This window comes from Lissotriton vulgaris, chromosome 5, assembly GCF_964263255.1.
Source record: "Lissotriton vulgaris chromosome 5, aLisVul1.2, whole genome shotgun sequence".
Lineage (NCBI taxonomy): Eukaryota > Metazoa > Chordata > Amphibia > Caudata > Salamandridae > Lissotriton > Lissotriton vulgaris.
In genome coordinates, this window is record NC_141693.1 from 896235574 (window position 1) to 896263407 (window position 27834).

Here is a 27834-nt window from a genome sequence, read left to right on the forward strand (position 1 = left end):
CCCATGGGATATAATGGGTTTTATATTTTGGCAGACAGAGTAACCTGTCCACCAAAATTTAAATCAGGCCATATTTCTTCCACTTCAAGCATAAGGGACATGATTTTCAGTCTGCGTAGTAATGAAAGTAAATTAAGTGCTCTTACCAAGGAATTGAAATTGCAAGCACAAGATCACACAGGAAAGGTCAATAAAAAATCATAAGCTGAAATTTTGAAGACATATTTTGATATTACTTACATTCACATTGTATGACGTCCAAGTTGAATTGCTGTATGGCTCCCATGCTTATCTGTTTTAAGTCACTGTCCAGCAGCATCTGCGTCAGGGATGTAGAAAGATGTTTGCAGGCCGACATGCATGCTGTCTGAGCAACTTTACCCTGTTGAATAAACATAGAACAGACCAGTAACAAACTTTGCTCAAATGTACTGTGTGAAGTGATTTAAGAGAATTGGACCTTCAGCTTTTGCATGATATGTATAAATAGGACCACTCTTTGCACTACCACTATGTACAATTGCATATTACACCATTCACAGTTGGATATCATTTATTTCAAGACCACAACTATCATTTAACATGCACCAAAAAAAGCGTTCTCCCTATAGTCACAGATTTTTATAAAATGGGCTGGAAAACACATAACCTCTAGTACCTGGAATGCTCAAATCTATAATCTTCGCAATGGGCAACTTGACAGACAAAACTTTTTTTTAAACGTTAAGGTTGGCCAATGTATAAACACAAATATGAACATCATATGATTAGATAATTTTCACTGTGTATAATGTAACTAACATTATTTCTAACACTTGAATGATAAATGCTTTAAAAAGAATAGAGGGCCAGATGTACTAACATCTGGTTGCAAACTTGGAGCAGTATTTTTGTGTGCAGTAAAGATTTTTAAGAACCAATCTCTGTACTAACAGGTCGTTTCTTGATAATCAGAATCGCAGTGGGTCGGATCTGATCTATCGCATGAAGTTTAATGAGGCAGGTCGCAAATTGAAACTTACTACAATTGAATGCCATCACAGGAATGGTGGCCTTCTGCGGTCAGTAGGTTCCTAGGGCCTCATTCCCTTTTGTGAATGGGTTGTCACCCATAATTGGGGGTCGGTACCTTTTCAATGGGTTTATGACAGCTATTTCAGTCCTAAGCTATTGATACATATTGATAGGAGTAACTATTTGCAAGAGCCGCATACAACACACCTCTTCCCAATATCGATTTTTTAAAATCAATTTCTAAACCCATTTAAGGAGTCAGTACAACGTTACCGAATTCTAAAATGAGTTTAGTACATTGTTAAAAACATTTTTTTCGGAAGGGGCGTGGCCAAGAGAGCCATCATGGTGGACGCAGCCTGAGAGAGCTCCGTCCCGCCGATATCTAATCCGATTGTTTATCCTGGTTCCCCCTCACCAAACGAAGTCCCGGAGGAGTGGGAAGGAAAACGGCTGCAGCGGCAGGCTCCGAGTTGAATCTGGGCCACCTGGGGGCAAGAGGAGCCGCGGTGCAGGCATCGGGCGGTGAGGCCTGTGTCGGAAGGTGCAGCCGCAGAGCTCGAGTTTGGAGCACCCCGCCGATTGCTGTGGCTCGAGGCAGGCGGAGCAGCGCAGAAGAGCGGCTGATTGGGGGGTGCCCTGGTGATCTGGGCCCCCGCCGGTGACCCCCGGCCCTGCAGCGGACTCCTGGAGAGCTGACACCGGTATTGTGGTGTAGACTATGGCTGACGGCCGGGAGGTGCTGCCTGCTGTAGGGCTGTGGGGCCAGTCGTGAGGTCGGGCCGAAGAGAGTGGCGGACCTGCTTGTAACGCTGAGAAGAGAACCGGAGGGCACCGCAGGCGATAGCAGCTGACAAAAATGACGCAACAGAGCGGTGAACTGCATTGGGGGTGCGGCTGGTAGGCCCCCTGGGGCCTTGGAGTGCGAGTGCGGTGTGGGCGAGTGATCCTTCTCCAGTGGAACGACATCGAGAACCAAGGGGACACGTGCCGTGAGGCCCGGAGTGGGGACCCCAACAGCCACCGGACATGACTAGAGGTGGGAGTGGTGGTGGTGCCTCGAAGCAAGGACCAATAGACAAGTTCACGGGCCCAGGTGGGGGTGCTGGGGCCTCTGGAAACCACCAGACACCGGGGCCAGACAATGCAGCCCTCATGGCGGCTATTACACAGTCTAGAGACATGCTGGACGTGAAGATTGGGGCCGTGGGAGCTGACGTCACTCTACTACGCCAAGACCTGCGAAATGCTGTGGCCCGCATCACAGAAGCTGAGACCAGGATAACGGGAGTGGAAGATGAAGTGGCGACCCTGAAGAAGAAAGTAGCCAACATGGAAGGGGTTCAGAAGGGCCTACTGCTCCGAGCGGAGGATGCGGAAGGGCGGGCTCGACGCAACAACTTGAGGTTCGTTGACTTTCCGGAGGGCTGCGAGTAGGGCAACATGGAGACCTTCCGGACCCAATGGCTGGAGGGATGGCTCCCCCCGGAGACCCTCTCACGCTGCTTCATAATCGAGCGGGCACATCGAGCGCTGACCCAGAAGCCTTCGGTTGGGGCTCGCCCCCAGCCGGTGAAAGCCAAGCTACTCAATTATCATGATCGAGACACTATCCTGCGACAAACACGAGTGAAAGAGCCTCTTATGTACGACAATCCGAGGATCCTGATCTTCCCGGACTACACCAGGATGGTGCAGCAACAACGGCAATCCTTTACAGTGGCCAAAGCACGCCTGAGGGACCTCAATATCCAATATGCCTTGCTTTACCCGGCCCGCCTGCGGGTGATATTTCAAGCCCGCACACTATTCTTATTCTGTTCTAGTTCTGATTCCTGAGGCGAGTAGCCGGGAACACAGACGCTTTTTTTAAACTGCTTTTAAAATTGCACTGTTATTTTGTAATTTTGATTCACTCACGTGAAATTTGTGTTCTAAACTTGGGGGCAGGGCAGACTTACATGCTCTCTGCCGCTTTGGGGAACATTTGCTGTACTTGCTGGCATTAGCGCGAACAGTGGGCGCCATCTTTGTTGAAGGTGGGGTTAGCAGGCCAGGCATTGGACAGACGCGACACCTGACTTCCGGGATAAAAGCCGAGCCGAGGGCTTCCCGCGTTATTCCTAGTTCTGATTCCTGAGGGGAGTAGCCGGGAACACAGACGCTTTTTTTAAACTGCTTTTAAAATTGCACTGTTATTTTGTAATTTTGATTCACTCACGTGAAATTTGTGTTCTAAACTTGGGGGCGGGGCAGACTTACATGCTCTCTGCCGCTTTGGGGAACATTTGCTGTACTTGCTGGCATTAGCGCGAACAGTGGGCGCCATCTTTGTTGAAGGTGGGGTTAGCAGGCCAGGCATTGGACAGACGCGACACCTGACTTCCGGGATAAAATGGTGACCTCCACTCGGACGCGCAGCGGGCTCACCGATGGCGCGCCGAAGGTGCACCAAAGGTAAGCCCGTCTGCGCCTGTCCGCGCCGGGCCACACTGGGGGACGGGGAGCGTAGGTAGATCGGGCACCGCACCTCAGAACACACCGACCCTGAGGTACACGAGTAGAAAGCTAAGGGATATTGGGAAGAGATCATTAATAAATCAAATGGACAGCACTACCTGCCCCACATCATTACCAGCTATGTTGGAAGGGCCAGAAGGCTGCAGGGCTTGTAAGAATCAATGTGCATTTGAGGAGACCGTCTTGGATGTCCCCCAAGTAGGACCGAGTTACCTTCTATGTAATGTCCGTTCACTGACCAAACATGCCATCCCAATCTGGGACATATTATCCTCATTTACACCAGACATATGTTTCCTGACGGAAACATGGTTGTCCCCCTATAGCCTACCGGCAATCAATATTGCGATTCCGGAGGGGTATAAAATAATTCATCTGGAAAGAAGGGGGAAAGTGGGGGGGGGGGGTAGCAATAGTATTCAAAGAAAGTCTAAAAGTCCAATGGCTAGATACGCTTAGCAATGAGCAGTTAGAGATAGGCCTGTTTAGGGTCAGTAGCCCAGTGGCTGCGCCATGGGAGGGCGCACTCTTGTACCGCCCACCAAACTCAAAAGTGAACTTTGTAAATACTGTGACAGAGTTCATCGCTACACATGTTGTGGCTTCCAGGAGTTTTATACTGCTGGGGGATTTTAACTATCATGAGGAAGCCACCCAAGACCCGGAGGTGGGGCAGCTGTTGTCAGGACTGGCTGACGTAGGTCTGGGTCAATATGTACAGGGCTCCACATATACAGCGGGCCATACACTGGACATGATATTTTCAAATAACGAAAATCTATCATTCAGGGACTCTTGGCCCCTGACATGGACTGATCATTACCTGGTCTCCTTTTGTTGCCCAGAGGCAGTGAATCCAGAAAGGGAGCGTCTGTGCAGACTAAAACAAAAAACCCTAAAAACTAGACCCTACCAGAAACTTGACATAGAAGCTTTTGAAGAAAAGTTTCCAAGCCTCGAAAGGCAGGCCAAGGAAGTAGGGGAGTCCGACACAGAGACATTATTGGCGAAGTTCAACCAGGCTCTGACTCGGACACTGGACGCAGTTATCCCGGAAAAAAATAGCAAGCCGGGGTCGAGATGAGTCTCAGCACCTTGGTACTCTGGGACTCTAAAAACTGAGAAATCTTCCTGTAAAACTCTAGAAAGAAAATGGAGAAGGACTAAACACGAGAGCGATAAAATAAACTATAAAAAGGCTTTAGCCAATTACCATCACAATATTAAAGGGGCCAGATGTACCTTTATCCAGACACAAATTGAACAAGCAGGGAACTCCGTAAAGACACTGTTCGAGATAGTGAAGGGTTTTTCTTCTCCGCAAGCATGTAAACAACAGCCTGTGGAAACACAGGAGTTGTGTGAAGCATTAGCCACCTATTTTCAGGAGAAGATTGCCCGGATATACGAGAACTTCCCAAAAAACAATAATCCTTGCGCGGTCGTACCGGGCATTCACAACGGCGAGATAGTTATGGGTCTCAACCAGTTTGAGCCCATTTCACAGCAGGAGGTCATTCGGCACCTGCAAATGGCAAAGTCCGGGTCCCCGAGCGACGTCTGTCCGCCTTATGTCATGGCTATGATCGCGTCCTGTTGTGCACCGCCCATTCAGGAGATCTTGAACTCCTCAATGGCCAGCGGTTACATCCCCATGATATGGAAGGAGGCCCACGTACGCTCAATCCTCAAAAAACCCTCAGCCGATCCCGCAGTATTGAGTAATTAAAGGCCCATATCACTACTCCCTCTGCTGGCTAAAATACTGGAGGCTCACATTAACATCCAACTGAGCCAGTATTTGGAGTCCAACAACATTCTGGACATATCGCAGTCCGGCTTCCGGCCGGGTTTCAGCACAGAGACGGCTATTCTGGTTGTCATGGATTCCATCAGACGTACGCTGGATGAAGGGAGTTTGGTGATGCTCATTCTGCTGGACCTCTCCGCAGCATTCGATACGGTATCTCATCGTCTGCTGGCGGAGAGGCTCCAGGACTGCGGTATCGGGGATCTGGCACTGAAGTGGCTGGTCTACTTCCTGGCTGATAGGAAGCAACAGGTCATGATGGGGTCATTCAAATCGTCAAAGTACTTATTGGAGAGAGGGGTCCCTCAGGGCTCATGTCTAAGTCCGACCCTCTTCAATATATACATGGCCCCATTAGCCAGAATAGTGCGGTATTATGGGTTTGAGGTCGTCTCATACGCAGACGACACTCAATTGATTTTCCCGATTGGGAAAAATCTGGTGAAGGAAAGAACGCGCTTTGCCCAAGGAATGCTGGCCATCGCAAGCTGGATGGCAGAGTCCTGTCTCCAACTAAATCCGGAGAAAACGGAGCTGATGTTTCTCGGAAAAAGACAGAAAATCGTGCTAGACGACTGGTGGCCTGCAGAACTGGGGGCCGCTCCAGTCCCTTCAAACTCTGTGAAAAGTTTAGGTATACAGCTTGACGAGAACCTGTCCATGAAGAACAATGTGAGTAACATTGTAAGCTCATGTTATTACAGCTTACGACTGCTGCGGAAAAAATTATTCCATATCTGCCCCTGTCCATCGCAGAACAGTAGTGCAAGCCCTGGTAATCAATAGGATCGACTATGGGAATGCACTGCTGGCTGAAGTAGGATCCACACAGTTAGCAAAACTCCAAGTGATCCAAAATACGGCCGCAAGGATGGTCCTGAATCGCCCACCGGGTACCCCTTCGCTCCCTTTACTGAAGGAACTGCACTGGTTGCCGGTGAAGAAGAGAGCCTTTTTCAAGACCTGCTGCCTGGTCTTTAAAGCTATGAGGGAAATTGGCCCAAAATATCTACAAGACAAAATTTGCAAATGGACATCAGCTTGTAATTTGAGATCAAATGGTAAAGCCCTACTAGCGATACCACGTATCTACCGTAATCGCTTGGGAGGTAAAGCCTTTTCGTATGTAGGCCCTAAATATTGAAACTCCCTACCCGAAGGGCTGCGAAAGTCTCCTTCATACTTGACTTTCAGGAAACATCTTAAAGCCTTCCTATATTGTTGATTCTCTCTGGTATCCTAACTTTCGCTCTCAGGAAAAAGGACTAGGCAGCGCGGAGATGCCCTCGGGTGATTCAGGAGCTTTACAAAAACCCAATAACATATTCTTTAATACTCCGGAGGAGGTGTTTGCCTGGACCGATGAGACAGACCGAGTCAGGGTGCACACTCCGCCTGCTAGAGACTCAAATTCATCCTCGACAACGACGCAGCCGCGGACACCCAAACGCTCGCGAAGTAGGAGCAACTGGAGATCCAGACCGTCGAGACGCTCTCCATCCAAGGAGGTGGAGAAGGGGGAGACCGTCGCACCAGACACTCAAAAACCAGATTTGTGAGGGTTTGAGGCGTTCCTTTTTCAAAGCTCAACATATGGATCTGCGGGCAAGGCTTGAGCGGACATACATGGTCCAGATACAGATGGACAATGCTATGGGAATTACTATCAGGGACGTATAGATGCTAATGGTATTGCTGACACGAGATGTGAGTATGGGTGGGGGGAAGCGACCTAGAGGGCGGACGCACACCCCACGTTCGGAGGAGTTTATCTCCCAGGGGGGGTAGGTTGGGGACAAGGTGGGCTGTTCATGGGGATCCATTGGGATAGAAGGTCTCTGGTCTCCCGTTGGGGGTCGGGGATATCCTATGCCGCGACAGGTACTTCAATGTTTCTGAGGTATGGGGTGGGAGGTTGGGGAGTTGCGGGGGAGTTGGGGGGGAGGGTATGGGGGTTGGAGGTTGGGGAAGGAGGGGGGGAGGGTTGGGTGGCACAATGTCATCTGAATCGTTGTTCTTGGTGTGTGTATGCCCGATGTGCCCGTTGCTGCGCCCTGCGATGTGCTTGCGATTAGATGGCAGTTGAGGACCCTGGATTGGGGACGCCTAGGGCGTCTATGAGAGTACTAAGTTGGAATGTGTGGGGAATGCTTGATAAAATTAAAAGAGGCGCAGTTCTGAGACTGGGGAAAAGAGAGAAAGCGGATATTCTCTTGCTCCAGGAAACACATCTGTTGGGTAATAAAACGCTCAGCCTGCAGAGGTATGGTTATGATCAGGTCTACCATGCTGGGTTTGTGAGGGTCCCGAGGAGTGGCCATTCTGGTTCATCGTAAATTGTCCTATATCCACTTGACACAGTGGATTGATCCACAGGGCCGGTATGTGTTTATAAAGGGAATGATTGGTGCGGAGCCGCTGGTAATTGGGAGTGTGTACGCCCCGCCCCCACTACAGTGGTCACTGATAGAGAAGTTGTATACGGTGTGGGCGGAGATTCCTGAGAGCCCTGCGGTGATAGGGGGTGATTGGAATGATGTTATGCAATGCCGCATGGATCGTTTCAAACCTGGAGAGGGACAAGTTGCTGACACACCCACCAAACTGGGAGACATGGTCTAGGGCATGGGATGGGTGGACACATGGCGCTACCTCCATATACAGGACCAGGAATATACATTTGTTTCAGCAGTACATAAATCGTTTTTGAGGCTTGATTACATTATCGTCCCCAACGCGGTGATAGGGAGGGTCGACGCGGCGTTCATCGTACCACACGGGCTGTCAGATCATTCTCCAGTAACGGTGGATATTACTTTAGATAGAGGGAGGCAGCCATTTCGGTGGCGCCTTTCGGCTTGGACTTTGCAACAGGAAGATTATCAGCGCCATATGGGGAAGGCCATAGCCCATTACTGGGAGGATAATATTGGCACAGTGTCAGATGTGAGGACGTTATGGGAGGCCCTAAAGCCCACGCTCCGCAGAGTAGATATCGCCTGGTGTGCGGCGGCACGTCGGAAACAAAAGGAGGAGTTGGTGAAGGCGGCAGCAGCGGTGGAGCTGTTGGAGACCCAATGTGGGGTGACTCGATACGGTAGGGATGTGGGACAGCTCCTTCTGGCACAGCAGTCCTATGCGTCCCTGCTGTTTGATGAGGCTCGGCAAGTATGGCTTGCGACATGGAGCAGGATCTATCAGTGGGGCGATAAATCTAGTACGATGTTACATAGACTCTGCCAAAACACATTTCAGGCGCGGGTGCTGCCGGGTCTTAGAGACGAGACTGGGGCCTCGATTTCGTCACCGAAAGTGCTGGCAGATAGCTTCGCCCGGTACTACGCGGCCAATATGCTCCGTCGGAGAGTCTCCCTGCGCCAGGCATTGATGGCTTTATCGCGGCCCTCCCACCCCGCGCACTCCCAGAAGACATACGGGAGCAACTCGAAGACTCCGCTGTCGGTAGACAAACTGGGCACAGCCCTGGGAGAGCTCAATACAGATAAGGCTCGTCCCCTATATCACAGACCTGATTCACCCTGATCAGGCTGGATTTATGCCCCATAGGGCGACGAGACACAACATCAGACGAGCACATGTGGCAGAAGAGGCGATTGGGAGAACCGGGACCCAGGCAGCGCTGCTACTAGCTGACATCGACAGGGCCTTTGATTCCCTGAGTTGGGTTTACCTCTGTGCACTCCTCCCGCGTCTTAACTTTGGGCCGCATTTTCTGTCATATCTGAAGCTGTTGTAAACTGATTTGACGGCCTCGGTGAGGGTAGCGGGGGCTGCATCTGTGGCCTTCCCCATTAAGTGAGGCACTCGGCAGGGGTGCGCCCTCTCGCCGTACCTGTTCGCTCTAGCTATCGAGCCGCTGGCGGCATGGGTTCGGATAAACGCACAACTGCGAGGCTTTGAATGGGAGGCGGGACCATCGGACAGAATCGCTTTATATGCAGATGACGTCCTATTTTTCCTTACAGATGTGAATAGATCAGGGCCCAGAGTCTTGGAAATCATGAGAATATTCGGTGAGGTGTCAGGATTGTACTTAAACCCGCGTAAATCTACCCTTTGGGTGCCAGGAGATCGTGGGGAGATTGGATCGTGGGCATCCATACTGCAGGAAGTGACTGGCGGTCTCAAGTATTTGGGGTGTTTTTGACAGCCTCGCCCGCTATTGCGTGGGAACGCAATATAATACCTGTCTTGGACCGAGTGCAGACAGAGATAAAGTCCTGGTCTCGTATGCCCCTCAATCTATACAGTAGGTCGGCTATCTTCAAGATGATTGCCCTTCCGCGCCTTCTGTACCAACTACAGAATCACCCATTTCCGATCTCGCTGCAGTGGTTCAGGCAAGTAAATTCGGCCCTGGGACAGTTCCTGTGGGCAGGAGGGGCGGTGCGTGTGGCCTTGCACACCTGCTTTTTATCCACGTACTGTGGGGGCCTGGCGACATCGGACATTCTTTCCTATTATCAGGCGTCCCACCTTTTGGTCCTGAATGAATGGTGGTATGGGGACAGAGAAGACCCAGCCTATGCCCTTGAGCGATATCTAATGGACCCTGAGACGCTACACACTATTTTATACTCGGCACGATTGAGGAAGGCGCTGCAAGTGGTCTTTCAGATCTGGCGACAGTCGCTGCGGCGCATAGGATGGTGGGGTAGGCTTATGGGGGAGACCCCACTCTGGCATAATGGGCAGCTGCCGGCGCTGACATCGCTGCAGGGTTTCCGAGGCTGGGATTCTATAGGAATCTCCACACTAGGACACGTTCTGAAGGGCACGTCCCTTAAGTCCTTTCAGGAGCTCAGTGAAGAATTTTGTATGCCCGAACGCAGTTCTTTAAATGCCTACAATTCCGTCAAGCCCTTGCGCCCGCATTGGAGGGACTGGACTCCTTGCCTGAATTCAGTCCGATAGAGGCAAAGGTGTTCATGGGAGACCTAGAGGAGAAGAAAATATCCCGAATCTATCAAACACTAGTCACGCATTGCTCATCCTCTCTCCAGACTCTGCGCGACTCCTGGGTCAAGGATGTGGGGGAGCTAGAGGAGGAAGATTGGAGAGAAGCCCTCAAGTCCCCTAGAGGTGCGGCCATAGCGGTGTGTCTGAGATTCATCCAGTTTAAGTATCAGCACAGGGCCTATTCCACCAGGGAGAGACTGTGGTGGGCTGGGTCCCCAGTATGCTTGAAGTGTGGGCAAGAAGTGGGCATTTTCCTACACACAGTGTGGGGCTGTGGCAGCTTGACAAGGTTTTGGACTGGGGTGAGGGACTGCCTGTCTGAGGTGTTGGGCTGGGACCTCCCTCGCACCCCCAAACTGGGACTTCTTCACGTCCTTGAAGGCGTTGGTGGTAATATATATAAGAGACACTTACTCCTGCTGTGTCTTACAGTTGCAAAGAGGGACGTGGCTCAGGCATGGAAAGACCCCTGAGCTCCCAAGGTGGTAGTGTGGAAAAGGGGCCTCGATTTCTGTATGGGGTTAGAGCGACCAGTTTTTGAGGCCAGGGGCTGCCCCGGGAAACATTACAAAATATGGACAAGATGGGCTGATTAAAGGGGACTCTGGCTGGAACCGCCAGCATTGTTAAGAGACGCAGAAGGGCAGATGTGATGGGGGCATGGGGGCGAACAGATACACACTGCTATATGTATGTAATTCTTTTCACAGGAATAAAAGAGACATTGTGCGGGGGGGTCGGGGGGGGCTTGGATTGAGGGCGGGAGGGGTCCGGTGGGTGGGGGGCTCAAGGTTCTTGGTACCAGAAGTTATATAGATCGCTGATTATATTGTGATTTGTATGTGGCAGTTCCTCCGTGGTACGGAGTGCTGTGTCCTTTGTACAATCTATCAATAAAAAGAGTTGTTATAAAAAAAAAACATTTTTTCGGTTGCAAACTCAGAATCACAGTGTTTGCGATGAGAAAAAATGCTTTTTATATCGTGCTCAAATGGTTTGCACTCAAAAATGGCATAATGAATATACTACCTGTACCAGCATACAAGGCATTAGAGTAAAAAAAATCAATCTTAGAAGTCGTTATGCCACTAGACCACAGATACTTTCATATTCAAGATACGTCTGCTGTGATACCTACATATCTGACAGTCAATATAGAACTAAAAAGTAATCATTTGTTTCTCCTTACTAAACATATTTAAGTACAGGAGAAAAGTTTTAAAGCTGTAGCTTCAAATGGTCACGGAAAATAATCTACTTAAAGAGCAGTCAGCAATTACTCTGGATGAGTAAATGCTATCATAACTCTAGCGACTTAGACAGTTGTAAAATGGCAATTTGTTCTCTAGAAAATAACTTACTATAAGTTAAAATGCAGAGCTAAAATAAACGTTGATGTCGATTTTACTTCAATAAGTTTATCTTCAAAAGTTTGCTATTTTAAGGGTAAAGAGCGATGGAACCTATTTCATATTTTGACAAAACTGCTCGCCATTGCTGTGCTACAAAGAGAGTGGAGTGTTAAACATAGTTTATGCCGTTGCACAGAGTTTAGGAAAAACTTCAAATTCTTTATAATTAGGTACGTTTTTATAAAAAATATATGGCACAACTAGCAGCATTTCAGAATACTGAAAAAAAAGCTACCAAAATGTAAACTTGATAAAGAGCCCTTAAATCATATAGGATGAAGTCATCACGTGCAATCCAATGTACATGCAGTTCATTGCATACTAAATGATTACTTACGGCAGTAACAGTGGACGATGCCAGTTCTTCTGCATTGCTTGATTTGAAACATGTATTTGGATGACACATGACAGGAAGTACTTAACACAACTCAAAATAGCACTCAGATAGGACTTGCTAACTCTTTTAAAAATTCTTTCTTGTTCACTTTGTTCAAATGATGAACTACACATTGATTGGTCAATGGATTCAACTTTGAACAAGCTGTAAGAGTAAGCCTTCACTTTAAGACCCAAGGAGCAGCGAGAAACCTCATAGCTGAAATGAGATGTTAGTCTCTTAATTGAAAACGTCAGAAGGCAAGTGAGAGGAAATAACATATTTGACAGGAACAGATGAGCTGCTGGCAAGGAATGTAAAAGACAATACAAAAACAGCATGCTCAAAATCCCCCCAACACAACGGTAATTACAGTGGGAGACGTGGCTTGATTCCCCAAGCAAAACCATATCAATATGAATGGAGAAGGAACACACAAAAAAGAAAAAAAATCAATAGGCTACAGTTCATTTAATTACAATGTGATAGGTCTGAGATACTTAATGGAAATGTCATTTTGATGTAATGGAACAACCTGTGCATTTAAGGTTAATGTACTGATCCATCAAGTCAGCTCCATATACTATTTATTCTGCCATGCTAATTGAATAATAGTAGACGTGGATTGATTGGTTGTCATAAAAAAGTAACATTCAATTTATTATAAACATAAGGATATTAATTTTTTATCTATGGGCGATATCATTGTGCATTATGCATTTCGAGCCAATGACTAAGTGGCGTTCATTAATAGTGGCGGAGCAGACTAGAATGAGAACAATACAAACATAGATGGCATGAACCATTCTGTCAGAGACCAGTAATATAAATTCTCTTAAAATATGCACGATTGATAGCGCATCTTAAAAAAGGCCTTGAACTCAGCGAGGGCAAACTTTTTTAAGATGCAGTGCCTTGTAAGTGCCTATTTTAATAACGAATTCAAGTGCGAATTAACATTGAACATTAATTATTGGCAGCTATGCACGTGGACTACAGGCTTATTGCTCGCATAAAAAAAATGTCAAAAGAAAGCAGTACATCAATTAGCTGTTGGCGAAGGAGCGTTATTTTGAGATTTCGACTGGAAAACAGTGATGTATTATAACACACTTATAGAAGGGAAAACAATTGCAACTTCGTAGAATTTTTAAGGAATTAAAAAAATAGAAGCAAAATTGTTTTATTACACACATCGCCTGTTGCTTTTTCCATGAGAACACAAAAATACACTGCGCTGATTATTATGGTGTCATTCATTAAAAAGGCACTCTGAATTGTTTACCGTTTTTTTTAATCGTTAAGCGATCACAAAAACGCTTGCTAAGAAAGCAGTACACCACCTCAACTGTTCTTTAAATAAAATGCAATTCACTGTTAAGTAAGGAGCACAAATCTCACTTACCGACATTAAGCTAAAACAACAAAGGTGGTGTGCTTGCATTTATCTTTCTTATCATCGGGTTAAACAATTACAAAACGCGCCAAGTGGGTTAAAGATCAGGATTTAAGGCACCAGTTCAAGAAGCAAGACCACCTGCTAGGGCCTTCAAGGAATCTACTTTCTATACTCTCTAGATCCTGCTGAAACATTAGTTTGCTCAGAAAGAAACTGCACAGACAAACTTCTTATATTTCAAAGGAGCTTGAAAAAAGAATCTGCTGACATATTAAACCCTTTCTTTCTTGCCCAGAAGCTTTTATTTCTTAAGAACAATTGTAACGAACAGACGCTTGGCTCCCAGGACATTCCCAAAGGGTCAACCATATGCATCCTTCCATGGCACCTTCACGGTATTGCTATCTACGTCCAGGCTAGCCGCCTCAAAAGCAGCTTTCATCATTCACTACAATGTCAGTCAATATGATTTATGGACGGCATTCAGCAAAGTCAAAGCATACACAATGAGAAATATGACTACAATCTGCTAATTTGTTTTGTATTGAGCCACTTAAGAGTCAAAGACCTGATGTCAGCCTGAAACCAGCAACACAATTAAGGAGCCGGTGACAGCTTCATCCATCCTCCCTGCCAAGCCACGCCAATCAAAGACAGCATGAGGGGACATTCGGAAAAAGCAGCAAGAAAGCCCATTCTCTAAGTAACCCATGTAAACTCTTGATTGACAGGTTTTGAATTCAGCGGGCAGAATGGAGCCGGCCTTTCCCCAATAGTTTCCCGCTGCAAGCTGTGAGTCGAGGCGTTTACTGCCAATCAAAAAAATAATGAAATAACACACCATCAGACCCACCTCCTCGGGAAGGAGCAGAGTTCTTGATCTGAACATTTAACATCAAATCAATAAACAACATAAAATTGAAATTTGACACCAACTGAACAAAAGCAACAAGGACAACTTTAAGAAATCAACACAGGAATGGACAAGAAACGCTCTGTTCGCAAGCACATTTTCTAAAACAAATACACGGGGTAACTGAAAATCGAAGGGGTAACCAACTAGGACACACAAAACAAAGGCAAGCTTTTTGACATGAATGATGGTTTGAGAATAATTTTTGAAAGTATATTTGCAAGTGCACAAAAGAAAAATCGACCCAGTCTGCTACCCGTAGCAAGAGGCATATTTTTACATTAATTGCCATACATCAATGTCAATTTCCAAGTGTTAGCCTCCAGCTGTGAACTTGTCCGCCTTCGCCAAAACTACTTATATATGGCACTGTTCAGACACTGAGAATAACAATTTAAATTATTGTCACGGAATACCACTACCTCGAAAGCTGGATAAAAAACAAAACTGAAAAATGCAATTTTCGGGAACGGTTCCTATCACTACAAACTACAAAGTTTTAAGTTTATGGCCAGTTCTCTCAGCGACGGAAGCCAGTCTGCGAATCTGCTTAGTAAACTGACTTTTGGAACAGTTTATTGAAAATTAGAGTATGCTGCACACACGTTGCCAGGTTGAATTTATAAATGAATAACGAGATCGGAGTATTTTTTATGATAATTAAAACGTGACACGACCCTTTCACACTAAGCGATTTCAATATCATGGGTCTTTTATATATTTTCATTTCACCACTGATTCCTTTTTATCCAAAAAGAAGTACAATGTAAAAAGAATACTGGAATAGTCGCGTATGATTTATTGCTCTTTTTGCTCTTTAGGAAGTACTTTTGTTTGTCTCCATCTAAAGTATTATATTTAAAGTCGAAGTCTACATATTTTTTTTGACGTGCTGTTATTAATAGATTGGAACAATTAGTATGGGCAGAGACTTACTATAATTCCATCGTGGACTGATCAGTCGAATTTATGGACAAATACATATTTTGAAACAGGTGAACAATGTGTGGCATATTTGGCTGGAACAAGCATTGGCAAAAACAACTGGTCTGGCATTTGCAAGTTAGTGTGAATGTAAGCTAGTGGGATATATATATATATATATATATATATATATATATATATATATATATATATATATATATATATATACATATATATATACATATATATATATATATATATATATATATATATATATATATATATATATGTGTGTGTGTGTGTGTGGGTTTGCTTGAATAAAGAAAAGAATTGCCCAGAAAACTACGAGGTCAGCGTCTCTTTCCTCGCCGAAGCCGGCAATTGGAAGTGGTTTGAGTGTTCGGAATAAATATATATATAATTTTTTTTTACCAGCATTTGGCACACAGAATAAAAAAAGAAGAGAGCTTGCAGCCGCCTAAACATGGCGACTACATACTAGCAATAAACATACTACATTAAAAAAAAATCACCCCACGTTACATGAGTTTCCCCGAGAAGGCAGTTATTCCTAAACTAGTCTAGAAGTCGTTTTTAGATTTAATGCACAAGAAAATATAATTTTTTTGTGAAAATGTACCATTGGCCATTACTTACTGTAACCAGAAGACATAGTTTAAACAAGCATGTATACCAAAAATATATAAAGGATAAAGAATGGAAAGAAAATAGCATTGGCTCACCCACACGGCCACTGAAATGTACTTCTTTTTAGGCTAAAGTGTACCTGATCAGGAAAGAAAAATGTGGCTCACGGTTCAAGAGAGCCAATGGATGACCTATTGATCTATGATGTGTGTTAAGGTGGGAGGAAACAATATGTGAATGACAGCTGAATAGACCAGAGGAGGAACAGGCCTAACTTATATTCCATCTATCTACGTATACATTTTTGTATTATTATTTATGACTTTTTATTACATGAGGTTATTGAGACAACTACGGCTGACTCTAGCCTGGGCGGCGAACTTCGCTCCGTTCGTGGAGTTTTCTGCACTCCGCGAAGTCCGCGGAGTGCTGAACACCCAGCCTCGTGATGAGCAGCGGAGTTTGTCCCCCGCTCGCGATTGCGAACGGTAAGTTCGCAATCGGCAACAGTAAGTTCGCGAGCTGCCGCTCGGGTAGAATTTCTACCCGAGCTGCAGGAATACCAGCATTAACTGCAGTTCGTATTGCACTCTGCCACTCGTGGAACTTCACAAAGTTTTTTGTAACTTCGCGGAGTTCCGCGTAGCAATACTCCGCGAACTAGGCCCAGGCCTACTCTAGACAGACCTAAAAATGGGCCAATGGCTGATGAAGAATGAAAACAACGTTACATTCAACTTGGAGAACACATTGATGGTTAGCTATTCTTTAGTCACTAAAATGGCCTATCTATGACAGTCCTGTTAATACTGTGCATTGGTATGGATGGCAACTTAAGTAGGGGTATTATTGCAGATGCTTCCCATTGCGGATATTATTTTACGATTTTAGCAGATTCTATAAAACCAGTACGCATAAGCTTAGCTATCCTTGTCATTAAAATATCTTTCCATGGACTGTTGCTTCTTCAATAACATTGTAATGATTCATAGGCTCAGCAAGATGAGCTCCTCATGACATTCTCCCTTGTCAAACACCAGTGCAATAGGGTTCTACAAAATAGCGACCAAAATCCAATCTGCTGTTGGCTCTAGTCGATGATGGTGAAGGAAGGGCCATAGTCATCACAGAAATCTCAGACCATCAACATAGCTGCAGGCAGCTGCCTTCAGAGATCCCCACAAAAGCCACCATGAAGGCAAAGGACTGCCACAAATACCTTAATAGTGGCCTTGATGCAGGGGAGCACCTCAGTTGAACTCCTCATATAAGGCAATGGAAGTCAGCAATATGCTATAACCTGAAATACATGACTTCTGACAAAACTTTTCCATATCATCAACCCACCCCATTTTCAATATTCTGGTTAAGCTGTGTCGGGGTAGAGCAGAATTTGGCTTTGGCCATGATCCTGTTCAGTATATATATTGTCCAGCCCATAAAAATAATCTAGTCATAAATCTATACTTCCTCCAACTATGCTGGAAACACACAATTCATCAACTTCAACTCCTCCTTTGAAAGATTATATGATATCCATTACTATCAGGAGGTAATCAATTCAAGTTCAAATGGTACAAGACTGTGAATCAAATGAAAGGTCTCTGAGATTACGTTTCGATACTTAAGCCCCATCTCAATTTGCGCAATAAAAAACATTAAACATTTAGAAGTCCGTCTTTCTCGATCAGTCCAGCTTTCAATATCATGCTTGTGAAAATAACTTTTCCATACTTGTCCATTTCGATGGGGACGCAGAAGTAACCATGTCGATCATTACACCTGCATTAGGCTACTGGGTTGATTGTCTACCTACCACCATATCTCTTAAGACGTATCTTATCAACTATACTATCAGACCTAGTAACTCGGTCTAAGATTGTACCACCCTAATTTTTAATTGTGGTAAAAACAACCCCCATTATAGAACTTTTGGGCTGTTTACCTTTTTAAACTTTGTTCCTTTTTTGCACATTTTTCTTTACACCTTTTTTCACTCAAAATCTCTGGACACTGCACCCTAGACCAGAGGCGCCTCGGGTGAGGCTGGCACATTCACTACTTCGGAGTAGCCAATGATAACTGCCATAACTCTAATGTGGGGCGGACGAACCAAATATACCGCACCTCTTTCCAACCATAACATAGAGTTTTTTGAGGCAACTCTGATCTTTATCCCTTATGCCAATGGCCATAAGGTGTAACTAGTGTCCGTTTTTCTATTTTAGACGTATCTTATCAACTATACTATCAGACCTAGTAACTCGGTCTAAGATTGTACCACCCTAATTTTTAATTGTGGTAAAAACAACCCCCATTAAAGAACTTTTGGGCTGTTTACCTTTTTAAACTTTGTTCCTTTTTTGCACATTTTTCTTTACACCTTTTTTCACTCAAAATCTCTGGACACTGCACCCTAGACCAGAGGCGCCTCGGGTGAGGCTGGCACATTCACTACTTCGGAGTAGCCAATGATAACTGCCATAACTCTAATGTGGGGCGGACGAACCAAATATACCGCACCTCCTTCCAACCATAACATAGAGTTTTTTGAGGCAACTCTGATCTTTATCCCTTATGCCAATGGCCATAAGGTGTAACTAGTGTCCGTTTTTCTATTTTTGATAACTACTAACTAACCTTGGGGAACGAAACGGAGACTCTGATCCCTTATCCCTCTTTTGATTATTCATTATATATTGTCCAGCCCATAAAAATAATCTAGTCATAAATCTATACTTCCTCCAACTATGCTGGAAACACACAATTCATCAACTTCAACTCCTCCTTTGAAAGATTATATGATATCCATTACTATCAGGAGGTAATCAATTCAAGTTCAAATGGTACAAGACTGTGAATCAAATGAAAGGTCTCTGAGATTACGTTTCGATACTTAAGCCCCATCTCAATTTGCGCAATAAAAAACATTAAACATTTAGAAGTCCGTCTTTCTCGATCAGTCCAGCTTTCAATATCATGCTTGTGAAAATAACTTTTCCATACTTGTCCATTTCGATGGGGACGCAGAAGTAACCATGTCGATCATTACACCTGCATTAGGCTACTGGGTTGATTGTCTACCTACCACCATATCTCTTAAGAAATCTACAACATGCTAGACCATATTTATTGTCAAATCTTGATTGCTTATAACACTTTTTACTAGATCTAGTAGAAATTAATAAGTTACTTACCTTCGGTAATGCTGGTAGAGATGTCTAGGTGCAGATTCCTTACCATTGAATATCTTCAGGCGTCAGACTGAATTTTGAAGATTTTCGAGCAGTACTCCTGTTGGCTGGTAGGCGTCGTCGTACGGCCCTGCGTCATCGGCATCGTCCGCGTCGGTAGTGACGTTTGCACTACTAGTATAGATGCCACCTCAGCGTGCTGACATTAGTTACTTTTGCGATTTTCAACACCAGGGGTGTGGAGCTACAATGAGAAATGACCACTGGAGTGAAAAAGACAAAGGTCCTGAAAAGGGTGTCCCTATACCTGAACAGGTTCGCAGAGTGGGGAGGATGAAAGGGTCGGTAAGGAATCTAGGGCTAGATAGTCTCCACCAGATAAGGTGTGGCCAAGGTTAGTATTTTGTTCATCTGATAGAGACTTCTAGCTGCAGTTTCCTTACCTGTGAATAGATACCCAACAAAAATACCCATGTCACTGCCTGACAGATATAGAGAAGAGGAACGCTGCACGCTAAAGCAGTGGTCACAGCTTTGGCTATGGTAGAGTGAGCCCGCAAGCCCTCAGTGGGCTGTTTCTTGGCCAGTGCGAAGCAAATCTTAATGAACAAGACAATCCATCGAGAGATGATTATTTTCTGTATAGCTTTCCTTTTCTTTACTTCCACATAACTCACGAAGAGTTGATTGTCCCCCAGAACTCTCTTGTGCAATCAAGATAGAACAACAATGCTATTTTTTGGACCCTATTGGCGGAGTCTCTCCTCTTCTTTGGAGGGAAGAGGTGGAGCAAAGAAGGAAGGCAGGGTGATGTTTTGGCCTACATGGAAACGAGTGATAATGTTTGGCATAAAGGGGGCACACGTCCGGAGAGACAGTTTGTCTGGGTAAAAGGTTTTATAAGGTGGGTGCTCCAAGACCACTTGTAGTAAGTTGACCCTCCTCGCTGATGTTATGACCACTAAAAAGGCAGTTTTGACGGTCAGCAGCCTAAGAGGGCAATTGAGCAGAGGCTTGAATTGTGTACACATGAGAAAGGTCAGGACCAGGTTGAGGTTCCACTGAAACATGATAAAAGGCTTAGGTGGGAACATTTGTTGCAGGCCTTTCAGGAATCTAGCCACAACAGGTGACTAAAAAAGAGATGGCTGGTCCGGCAGCTGCAAGAATGCCGAGATGGTGGACAGGCAACCTTTAACTACGCCCAAAGCAGAGCCCTGCTAGGCCAATGACAGTGCAAAGAAAATAACTTGTGAAAGAGGCAAAGATAGGGGGGGTCGACACGGTGGGAGGCACATGTTGATACACATTTTTCCCAACGGCAGGTGTATACCGTCTTGGTAGAGGAACACCTAGCTGCTAGAACAACGTCACAGATTTCTGGGAGAAGGTTAAAAGCAACCAACTGTCTCCATTCAATCTCTATGCATGGAGGTGGAGGTTACGCAGGTTCGAGTGCAGAACCCTGCCCTGTTGTGACATTAGATCCTCCTGAAGAGGCAGCCTGACCAGCGGACCAATGGGCATGCTCAACAGATCGGGATCAAGAATGACTTGGGCCTGTTTGTTCCCGATCTTTTTGAGAACTCTGGGCAGGAGTGGTACTGGCGGGAAGGCGTACAGGAGGCCAGACCTCCACCGAGATGAAAAGAGTCTCCCAGCGAGAGCCTCAATTGTAAACTCCAGCGTGCAGAACTGCTGGCATTGTGCATTCTCTGCATTGGCAAACAGATCTAACCAAGGCTCTACTCACTGTTGTAAAATAACTTGCACCACCTCTGGGTGGAGATACCATTCACAGTCCGCTAGGAATCTTTGGCAGAGTCCGCCCTTCCTGGTGTTCACAGGGCCCACCAGGTGTTGAACCACCAGGAACATGTCTTGACATCCCATCCATGTCCAGAGGCGCAGAGCCTCTTGACACAAAGTCCACCACCCCACTCTGTCATTTTTATTGCAGTACCATGTGGAGGTGTTGTCCGTGAACACCTGCACCAGCCTTCCCTTGATCAACGGAAGAAAGGCAGCACTTGAGCAACCACATCCCATAATGTATGGGAATAACAGGCAAATAGGCACGCAGTGTTCACCAGCTGCAGTGCCAGGCTGGTGGAAGAGAACATACAGAAGGTGTCCAGCCTCTTGGATCCCCTATGCTGTTGGCTGGAAGGGAACGTGCCAGGGTCAATGCCTGATGAGGAGGCTTGGACTAGCAAGCTCTCCGAGGTGGGGTGCTGAGTAAGGAAAGTGGGATCCCCTGGAGCGGGACAATGGCAGTGGGCAATCGTACTATTCACAGGAGCCCCTGTGCAGGGCTGTGACCAGGCCCCAAGTAGGATGTGTGGAAGGGCTTCATTAAATGGGAGTAAAGGCTCTGAGGGAGAGGACTCCCAGCTGAAACATCTCTGTTAAATGATACTGAGTGTAGGTTAAGGTCCAGGACCTCAGCCGCCCTGTGCCCCACCACAGCAAAAGAGGATCCCTTCTCTGTAGCCACTGTAGAAGGAAACCAGGCCAGTGGCAGGTGAAGTGTTTAACCCACTGGCCTCACCCTGTTCCTCATACCAATTGCCCTCTTCAACTGGGTCTTCTCCATAAGCGTCTATAGTCCCCCCCAGACCTCTACCTCTCCAGGCCTATCCATTTCATAAGGCACTGGTTCCGCGCAGGGGAGAATGAACTCGGTCAGCGCTGGACGATGCCCATCCGGCACCGTGTCTGAGTCGAGTCAGGTATGACAATGGGGATGGCAGCGCCGGGGGCGTCGGCACTGGAGCGGCCACTGAGAAAGGTCTTGACATTGCCAGCTGCTCTGCTCCAGATCCAACAAGGGATCCTTGGGGCCAGACTGGCGCTGAGGGCGAACCTGCCGGCATGGTTCCGGTGGGGTTCCGACCAACGTTTGTGGGGTCCAAAGATACTGTGTCCTCATAAAAATATTTTAATTGGGCGGGGGTCGCTCCGGCTAAATCAGGGAAACTTGGAGTGGACCCAGGCTCAGACCACACCGTCTCACGGGCCTTGAGTGCTGACGCTCCCTAGTCGGATACCTTTGATGGGAGGAAATTAAAGAGTGCTTGGACTTCTTCGACTTCCTGTGCTTCCCCAATGACTTTGAGTGCAACGAGGAACTTTGGAAGGGGTTCTATGAATGATCCTGGGACCTACCACGGGAACGGGACCTCGAGCGTCGCATAGTTGACCTGCATAGGGTGGCACGTAGCTCGAGGAATCGCTCCCTCAGTGTGTTTGGGTGCATGGCACAAAAGTTCTCACACACCTTAGAGTTATGTCCCAGCTCCTGACGCACAAGTTACTACTTGTGTAACGATATATCTGTAAGAGACATTAGTTAGTGATAGATTCCTTACCTTAGAATATCCCCAGGCGTCAGACTGGATCCGGAAATTTTTGCGTAGCAATACCCCTGCGCGCTGGTAGGCGTTGTCTGCGGCTCCGCGTCCGTCGTCGGCGTCGTGAGCGCCGGGATGACGTCATCGGAGTATATAGACGGCGCCCATGCGCGCTGACGTCAGTTCTGATAACACAGCTTTTCCGCGCCAGATACGCAGAGCCATGATAGAACTAACACTGGTGCCATGAAACTAGGGCCCTGAAAGGGGATGACCTTAACCCTAAATATCGGTTCGCAGAACGGGGAGGATGGGAGGGCGGTAAGGAATCTATCACTAACTAATGTCTCTTACAGATATATCGTTACACAAGTAGTAACTTGTGCATCTGAAAGAGACACGTTAGTGATAGATTCCTTACCTTAGAATAGATACCCCAGCAATACCAACCCCGGTGGTGGGTCTGCGAACCAATATCACACCAGAAAGTCCTGGAGGACGGAACGGCCAAAGAAGCCATCCCTCCGGACTTGACTGTCCAGGCAGTAGTGTCTTGCGAACGTGTGCAGCGAGGCCCACGTGGCTGCCTGACAGATGTCCTGCAGGGGGACACCGCGGCCCAGGGCAGTTGTCGTTGCCGTGGCCCGAGTGGAGTGAGCCCGCAATCCAGCCGGGGGCTCCTTCCTCGCCATGGAGTAGCATGCTTGGATGCACAAGATGATCCACCTGGAGATGGTCCTCTTGTGTACAGCCTTTCCCTTCTTCGCGCCCACGTAACCAACGAAGAGTTGGTCATCCACCCGGAATTGGCGAGTGCGGTCTAGGTAGTAGGAGAGCGCACGTTTTGGATCCAGACGGTGGAGCCTCTCCTCCTCTTTCGAGGGATGCGGAGGCGGAAAGAAGGTGGGCAAGGTGATGGACTGCCCGATGTGGAAGGCCGTGACAACCTTGGGCAGAAAGGAAGGTCGTGTACGTAACACCACCTTGTCAGGATGAACAGACAGGAAAGGTGGAGAAGAAGAAAGAGCCTGGAGCTCACTCACTCTCCTGGCAGAGGTGATGGCAACCAGGAAAGCCGTCTTCAGAGTAAGGAGACGAAGAGGACAGTTATGAAGTGGCTCAAAGGGAGCACACATCAGATAGGTGAGAACAAGATTCAAGTCCCACTGGGGCATCACGAAGGGAACAGGAGGGAACATGTGCGTGATGCCCTTCAGAAATCTGCTTACAATAGGGGACTTGAATAAAGAAGGCTGATCTGGTAGCCTCAAGAAGGCTGATAGAGCAGAAAGGTACCCTTTAAGAGTGCCCAGAGCAGAGCCCTGCTGGGCAAGGGAAAGAAGAAAGAGCAGCACTTCCGAAAGGGGTGCAGAGAGAGGATCCACAGCCTTTGCTGTGCACCATGCCACAAATCTGTTCCACCGGCAGGCGTATACCGACTTTGTGGAGGGACGCCTGGCTGCCAGAATGATATCACAGACTTCGGGAGGCAAGTCAAATGGCCTCAACTGCCGCCGCTCAATCTCCAAGCTTGTAGGTGGAGACTGGACAGGTTCGGGTGCAGGACCGTCCCCTGCTGCTGCGACAGAAGGTCCTCCCGAAGAGGCAGACGAATCGGGGGATCGACTGACATGCTGAGTAGCTCGGGATACCAGTATCTTCGTGCCCAGTCCGGAGCCACAAGGATAACCTGGGCCCGGTCGCGCCTGATCTTCTTCAGCACTCTGGGCAGAAGTGGTATAGGCGGAAAGGCGTACAACAGACCGCAGCTCCACTCGCGACGAAAAGCGTCTCCGAGCGAGTGCCGCCTTGGAAATTCCAACGCGCAGAACTGCTGACATTGCGCGTTCTCTTCTGTGGCGAATAGATCTAACCAAGGCTCTCCCCACTGTCGAAAGAGACCTTGCGCCACATCCGAGTTCAGACTCCATTCGTGATCCATCATTCGTCATTCGTCCGCCCTGGCATTCAGAGAGCCTGCCAGGTGTTGAACCACCAGAGACACGCCCTGATGTTCCAGCCACTGCCAGAGGCGCAGAGCCTCCTGGCAGAGGGTCCACGACCCCACACCGCCCTGTTTGTTGCAGTACCACATGGCGGTGGTGTTGTCGGTGAACACTTGCACCACGCTCCCCCTGACAGAGGGGAGGAATGCCTTCAGTGCAAGACGAATCGCCCTCAGCTCCAGAAGGTTGATGTGGAGCCGGGACTCCGCCGGAGACCAGAGGCCTCTGATCTCCGCCTCTCCCATGTGGCCTCCCCAGCCCTGGAGGGACGCGTCCGTCACAACTACGTGCTCCGGCTGGGGTAGGGAGAGGGGTCTGCCACTGACCCAGTCGCGGTCCGTGAGCCACCACTGCAGTTGCTTCGCAGTGCCCTCCGAGATCAGGACATGATCGGACAGGTTGCCCTGATGCTGGGCCCACTGAAACTTCAGGTCCCACTGCAGAGCCCGCATCCGCCACCTGGCGTGACGCACCAGAAGGATGCAGGAGGCCATCAGCCCCAGGAGCCGCAGCGTCAACCTGACCGAGACCCGGGATAACGGCCTGAAGACAGGAATCAGAGCCTGAATATCCCGAACCCGCTGTTCGGGTGGGTAAACCCGAAACTGCGCCGAGTCGAGAACCGCTCCGATGAAGAGGAGCTTTTGAGAGGGACACAGGTGTGACTTCGGCACATTGATGGAGAACCCCAGCAAGTGCAGGAGGTCGGCCGTAGTCTGGAGGTGGCTGACGACTGTCCGGGGCGAGCCCGCCTTCAACAACCAGTCGTCGAGGTAGGGGAAGACTGATACCCCCTGCCTGCGCAGATGGGCTGCGACCACCGCCATCACCTTCGTGAACACCCGTGGGGCGCTGGCAAGGCCGAAGGGGAGCACGGTGAACTGAAAGTGCTCGTGGCCTACCATGAACCGTAGGTAACGCCGGTGGGCCGGCAGGACGGGGATGTGGAAATAGGCGTCCTGCAAGTCCAACGCTACCATCCAGTCTCCTGGGTCCAGGGCAGCCAGGACCTGAGCCAAAGTGAGCATCTTGAACTTCTCCGTCCGGAGGAAGCCGTTGACGTTCCGCAGATCCAAGATAGGGCGTAGGCCCCCTTTGCCCTTCTTGGGTACCAGAAAGTAGTGGGAGTAACAGCCACGTCCTACTTCTGGCCCAGGAACGCGCTCGATGGCCCCCTTGGCCAAGAGGGCCGAAACTTCCTCTTGCAGAAGTCGCAAGTGATCCCGCGACACACGGTGGTATTGAGGTGGCATGGATGGAGGGGAGGACTCGAAGGGGAGGGAGAAGCCCCTTCGGACAATTTGCAGCACCCACCTGTCCGAAGTGACTGTATGCCAGTGGGAGAGGTGATGGCGAACCCTGCCTCCCACAGGCGTCACATGGGCCTGAAAACTCGGACTAGGAAGGTTTTGAGGCAGGGGCTGCTGAGGGAGGTGTGGACTGGCCTCGCCGCTGGCCCCGACCACCGCCACGGCGGTTCCCACGTCCGCCACCGCGTTGCTGTACATTCTGCGGCGCGTGGCTGACGGTACGTGGTGGGGCGCCCCTTCCGTGGCCACGAAAGGAGCGAAAGGCACCCGATTGCTGGCGTGGGGCCGTAAGGCCCAAGGACTTGGCCGTGGCCCTGGAGTCCTTGAAACGCTCCAGCGCATGGTCTGCCTTGTCGCCGAAGAGGCGACGGCCATCAAACGGCATGTCCAGGAGTGTGGCCTGGACATCGGCCGAGAAGTTGGCGGACCTCAACCAGGCGTGGCGTCTAACCGCCACCGTCGTTGCCATCGCCCTGCCCAGTGAGTCCGTGGTATCCAGCCCACACCGGATAGAAAAACGTGCCGCATCTCGGCCGTCCGCAAGGGTTTGGCTGAGTTTAGCCCTGACCTCCTCAGGGCATTGTGGCAGCACCTCCGCAACCGTGTCCCACAGAGTGTGGGTGTAGCGGCCCAAGAGACAGTTGGTGTTCACTGACCGTAGCCCTAGGCTCACAGACGAGAAGACCTTCTTCCCGAACTGCTCATATCTCTTGGATTCCCTGTCGGGCGGGGCCGATGGGAATGCGGTCTGGGAGTTGGAGGCCTGGATGACCAGACTCTCGGGGGTGGGGTGGGTGGACAAAAAGCAAGGGTCGCCCGGTGCCGGGCGGTAGCGTCTGGCCACGTTCCTGTCCACAGGGGGGCCTGTGGCGGGCTTGGACCAAGTGCCCAGGAGAACGTCACACAAGGCCTCGTTGAACGGCAGGAGGGGCTCCGCGGAGCCGGACTGCTGTTTGAGGACCTCAGTGTGGAGATTAGTCCTCACGGCCGCGACGGGGAGCTGAAGGTTTAAGGCCTTAGCTGCCTTCGTCAACACTACACTGTAAGCAGAACCCGCCTCCGAAGCCACAGTCGGGGGTGACGTAAATCCAGTGTCTGGCGAGGTGTCAATACCACTGGCCTCCCCAAGCTCATATGTCCAGTCCTGATGTGACTGGCAATCTCGTGCCAGAGGGTCCTCGGACCCCTCCCATTGCTCCTCGTCACCCGGCTCCTGGAGACCAGGATTAACAGCCAGGGCCTCCTCGTGGAGATAGAACTCTCCGAAGGCCGACGGAATCGGCGCCCAGCGGCGCCCCTCCGACTCCTGAGGAGGACCGTAGGAAACTTCGGGGGCGGCAACCACCTCGGCTGCCGGGGACGACACCTGAAGGGACGGCGCCGGCGAGGTCGTAGGGTCGACCGGCGAGGTCCCGGATCCGGAGCCGGATCCAGCGAGGTCGTGCGGCGCCGGGACCGAAGTCGTCAGCGGCGCCGGGCCCGAAGTACCCGACGTCGTCGGGGCCGAAGCACCCGACCCGGAAGGACCTCCAGACGGAGCCGATCGGCCCGAAGGCGCCACGGGAACCGACTGAGGAGGGAGGGCCCTCATGGCCATGAGGTACCTCTCGACCTCCTCCTGCGACGCGCCGTGCCCAGGGACCCGAAGGTGTGGGGCAGGCGGCGACGCTTGCGACTCCCGCGGAGCCGCGTGGGCGGTGTCGCCCGAGTCCCCGGTCGCATCGAGCGAGCGACGGGGCGGGTCGGAGGATCGATGGTGTCGCTCCGACCTCTCATGCCTCTTACCTGAGGACTTGGAACCAGACGATCGGTGTCCACTCCCGGAACGTCGATGACTCCGACCTCGCGACCTGTCCCCCGACCTCCCGTGGGACCGGGACCGGGACCTGGAGCGGCGCGGGGCCGACTGCCTCAGCTCGAGACGCTTGCGGGACCGCTCCCGCCTAGCCTTCGACGTCAGGGCCCGGCAGTCGGA

At 48.9% G+C, this 27834-nt stretch overlaps 1 protein-coding gene across 3 annotated transcripts in view; it reads right to left on the reverse strand.

Annotated features, from left to right (window-relative positions):
• EXOC6 (exocyst complex component 6) overlaps positions 1–27834 on the reverse strand; it is a 1184343-nt gene that overhangs the window by 354362 nt on the left and 802147 nt on the right. For all 3 annotated transcript variants that reach the window (XM_086922491.1, XM_086922490.1, XM_086922489.1), the window contains one exon: positions 241–382. In XM_086922491.1, coding sequence (XP_086778617.1) covers positions 241–382 — 142 coding nt within the window. The remainder of the gene's footprint in view (positions 1–240; positions 383–27834) is intronic.